Source organism: Macadamia integrifolia, chromosome 9 (genome assembly GCF_013358625.1).
Source record: "Macadamia integrifolia cultivar HAES 741 chromosome 9, SCU_Mint_v3, whole genome shotgun sequence".
Lineage (NCBI taxonomy): Eukaryota > Viridiplantae > Streptophyta > Magnoliopsida > Proteales > Proteaceae > Macadamia > Macadamia integrifolia.
In genome coordinates this window covers 11,619,743-11,624,366 of record NC_056565.1, presented here as the reverse complement: position 1 = coordinate 11,624,366, position 4,624 = coordinate 11,619,743, and the positions used below count along the sequence as shown (strand labels likewise).

The 4,624-nt window shown below is 36.3% G+C and overlaps 2 protein-coding genes across 2 annotated transcripts in view; both read right to left on the bottom strand.

Moving 5' to 3' along the window:
• LOC122089957 (major strawberry allergen Fra a 1.07-like) lies at positions 1-1,017 on the bottom strand. The gene is made up of 2 exons (XM_042659737.1): positions 709-1,017; positions 1-564 (listed from the first exon to the last, which is right to left on the bottom strand). Exons 1-2 carry the CDS (start codon positions 887-889, stop codon positions 266-268), a joined length of 480 nt encoding a protein of 159 aa, XP_042515671.1. The 5' UTR covers positions 890-1,017; the 3' UTR covers positions 1-265.
• A 3,023-nt stretch (positions 1,018-4,040) lies between these two features.
• The window catches only part of LOC122089508 (major allergen Pru ar 1-like), an 867-nt gene continuing 283 nt past the window's right edge, over positions 4,041-4,624 (bottom strand). Inside the window, exon 2 of the mRNA XM_042659263.1 lies at positions 4,041-4,492. Within this exon, the coding sequence (XP_042515197.1) occupies positions 4,194-4,492 (299 nt within the window). The 3' untranslated portion in view covers positions 4,041-4,193. The remainder of the gene's footprint in view (positions 4,493-4,624) is intronic.

The window sequence follows — 4,624 nt, the reverse complement described above, 5'->3', positions numbered from 1 at the left end:
TTAATTATCATGAAATAGATTTTTTAATCTTTATTGTGCAGTCAAACATTTCTAACATGTCCTCCTTTATTGTACAGACAAATCCTTAATATCCCTTCACCAACAACTTACCTCTCCCCCCAACCTCCCCAAAACCCACCACCATCCCCTCCCCAACCATAAAAAAAAGAAAAAAAAAAAAGAAAAGACACAAACACAGTGGATGACATTTTGATATTGAGCCATAATAGCTCTTTTGATGTTATAGAGTAACTACAGAGACTTTTTATGCATAGGCATCTGGGTTCTGCAAGAGGTAACCTTCCACCATCTTGAATGTTCCAACGGCCATGTCTTTGCCCATCTGGATTTCATCTTCACCCATTGTGTAGTCACCAATAGTGTAAAACTCAGATGTAGCCTTAATGATAGATCCCCCATCTGCAGAGGCCACAAACTGAACTGTATCAACAACCTTTTCAATCTTTTCCCCTACTACAGCACCTTCGATTAGAGTAAACTTGCACTTAAAATTTTGTTCGTCAACTTCCTCAATCCGATGCTTGATGAAGTCAAAAGGGCCATCTGCATGTTAAACAAAGAAAATTTTCTTATATCTTTGTCCATGAAAAGTTGTTACACCACTTCATTCATTTCAATACCAAATAAAAGATAAAATAGGAGAGAGAGAGAGAGAGAGAGAGAGAGAGAGAGAGAGAGAGGACAAACCATCAGCCAAGTTGATCTGTTTGATGGATCCAGCCCCACCATCTCCTTGAATTTCAATGGATTTGATCTTGTCAGGAACGATCTTGGGAAGTAGGTTGTGTGCATCAAGGATTGCAGCCTTGAAAAGCCTAGCGGGAGGGATTGGGCAACTGAACTCATTGCTAATGGTAGTCACAGCCATTTTTTGCTAAAGCAAGAAAATTGGTGCAGAGATGGAAGAAGGGAATAAATTCTCAAAAGGGACAACCTTAATGCTGGTTTAGTGTGATGCCTTAGTGCCTAGTGGTGGTGGAGATGATGAGAACCAAGGGTGGTATTTATAGATCAGGGAGGTTCAGGAACTGTTTGGTCTGAACAAGTCTTTAGACCATAGAAAATCGAAATTCCCATGTGGTTGTCTTTATGGTTCATATAAAATAAGGCGTTGGAAACTTCAACTTAGAAATGAAGAGACCACATAGTTTGAATTCCACTTTGTCCATTCCGAAATGAACAAAAGAGGTTCTGATTTTTCCTGGTTCAATAAGCCCTTTTGGTCCTATTTGGTGTCCAGTGTTGATCTAATTCATTGGTTGACCAGATGCTGGTCCGGTTTCTAGAATTATGAGCTTCATTCCATATGGGAATCAAGATGTGTATCCGATTTCTTAGAGAATGACATCCAATGGAAATTGAATGTACAACAGCTCTCTTTAATATGGACCTAGATTTCTCAAGGCTATGATGATCAATTTACTATGACCCATGATAGGATATATAGGGGAGAGAGAGGTGGGGGAGTGACTGGATCACATCTGAGGTGAAGAAAAACTTTGTCTTTTTAATACTTTTATATAAGTTTGTCCAAATTCATAATAAAATAAAATAAAGTTTGTCCAATGAGAAAATTTTATTATATAAGTTTGATTTTAGTAAATGTGATGAGTAAAATATGCCATTTTTGTGGATCTAGTGTTCCTTCTTTATCATGTCCATTATTACAACTTTTATTCATAAAATTCATCATATTCTAGAAAATTTTCAAAAGAAAAGTTATTATTCTAGAAGCCTCCGTAGATCACAACGTGCAATAGTCTTGTGATTTCCGAAAATGTCACATGTAGTTTAGATTAAAAATATATAAAAATGAATAATTTAGATTTATTTATATTTTCTAGAAATATCACATTCTATTGTTATATGAATAACAAAGTGCATATATTAAACTAGTTATAATTTATAAAATATTAGGATACAGATAAAATGAGCATCATATTCTTGAAGCGGCCTTTAGGTCAAACTCACTCGTCCAATTTTGTCTGAGCTCATCTGTCCCAGAAGCCAATATATGCAAAGTATCTTCTAATAGTTCAAAGAATATTGTGATTTTAAAGCGATGTGATTAATTGTAAGATGAGTAGTTAGCACAGTAGTGTTGATGATTTTGAAGTCTACAGAGGAAAAGGAAGCAGTGATGGTTGGCATGGACAAAACCATGGGGCTGTAAGAAGTTGCAGTAAGTTTGACTTGGAAAATCATATGCTTATAGTTAAAAACCAGTGACTTGACCTCAACGGGTTATGGATTCAATAAGCTAATTAAACTCCATTAAACTACTCAATCAATATTAACAAATAACATGTTGTGACCAGCAAAGAAAACAACAAGAGTCGTTTTCCTTAAAAATGGTTCCTCTATTTTTGTAGCTTCTAGAAAATACTTGATTGATAGAACAAGTTGGATTGGATAATTTTTCAATCAATGGGAAAAATTTATGGGAAGTCTTTACAAAATATCATAGAAGGGACATGAATAAGAAAGGAATTAAGCTCATATGATATATTAGTTATGAAGAATGGGGTTTTTGTAGTTAATTGAGCATGCAACATAGGGGTGAAACAGGGCGGGTTGACCTTGATAGGCCCTGATTTTTTCGGGGTCGGGTTGAACCTGATTGACAATGTTTTTGCCATTTGTGTCATATGCATTAAAAAAAATAAATAAATTACTGAAGTGCGTTTGATCAAATGAGTAATCACATGCGCCAAGTGAACTTAAATATCAATAGATCATACAAAACTAATTATCCATCTCTAAAATCTATTTAAGTATGTCAATTGTGAAACAACGATGAATTCCACGTCCTCAAGAAATATAACACAAAATTTAGTTAAGAATAACATTATAAGTTAATAACACATTCTATAAATCCAATTATATAAATCAGGGCTGGGCTGGGCGGGTTGGACTCAACCCCAAGCCTCAACGTAGGCCCCAACCTGATCCAACCCTGACTTAGGGTCAGAGTTTTTTAACCCTAATCCACTCTCAATGTCAAGAATCTAAGCCCAAGCTTTTTTCGGGCTCAGGGCGGGCCGACAAGGCCAAACTTACACCTGTAATATAATTAATCACATTGCTTTTCTTGATGTTCCAGCGACTATTAGCAATGAGGAATACATTATGACTCGAAGCCAATTATTTGAACAACTTCCAAGACCTTGGACGCCATCGTCATGAACATTAGCCTACGATGAGCAGGGATTTAAATCTTAGGAATTGGTTGTATCAGCTTGGTTCAGTGGATTTTACCTATATTTTTCATAAAATAATAGGTTTTTGATGATTTTACACTTGGTCCATTATATTAATGCTAATCGCGTAAGTAGGTTAGGCTCGATCATGTAGATTGGGGTGTCCAACACCTTTCCCAAATTGCATCTTGAGGTGTACCCAAACAATGGTTTGATTAGTCCCCTTGAAACATATTTGAAGTTAATTATGGGTCCTAGGCCTTAACTTAGGTGGCAACTCCTTAAAGGTCTTTGTCTTATTTCTTTTCCCCCCCAAGAGCTCGAGATGGGATGGAGGCCGTGTTGACAATTTTCTCCCGATGAGATGTTCTCACAAGGCCTAGCTTTGTATTCAACAGCCCATATATTCGCTTCAAATCGATCTCTCTTTATTCCTGTATCTTTGCCTCTTCAGTTGTTCTTCAATTGTTTTGTTAAAGAGATGCAATTGGTCCAATGGTAAGGTACTAATGTTGCGTCCTTGTGGTCAAGTGGTTGAAACAACCTTTTGACATTCTTGGGGTAAGATTACGTAATTCTCACCCTTGGACCTCACTTATGTGGAAGCCTTTTGTATCGGATATATCCATTGATATAAGTGGTTGAATCTTGATCATGACAATTGGTTTCGCAGTTCAAATGCTAAAGGAGTGATGTAAGGGGTTCAATCTCTTATGAAAACAGTATGATGTTTATCTTATCCAATTAAAAACACGAATCCAAAAATTAATTATCATGAAATAGATTCTTTTCTTTTTCATTTTATTTTGCAATCTAACATTTCTAACAAATTCCCATTTATTTAGTTATCAAGCACAACAAAATCCTTAGTAAGTCCCCACCAAATAAAGAAGGGAAACAAACACAATGGATGACTTTTGATATTGAGCCATAATAGCTTTATTAATGTCGTAGGCTAACTAAAGAGACTCTTTAAGCATAGGCATCTGGGTTCTGCAATAGGTAACCTTCCACCATCTTGAATGTTCCAACGGCCATGTCCTTGCCCATCTGGATTTCTTCTTCACCCATCGTGTAGTCACCAATAGTGTAAAACTCAGAAGTAGCCTTAATGATGGATCCCCCATCTGCAGAGGCCATGAACTGAACTGTATCAACAACCTTTTCAATCTTTTCCCCTATTACAGCACCTTCGATTAAAGTAAACTTGCACTTAAAATTTTGTTCATCAACTTCGTTGATCTGATGCTTGATGAAGTCAAAAGGGCCATCTGCATGTTAAACAAAGAAAATTTTCTTATATCTTTGTCCATGAAAATTTATTATCCCACTCGATTTATTTCAATACAAAATAAAAGATAAGATAGAAGAAAATGAGAGAGAGAGGGAGAGAGGGGGGGGGG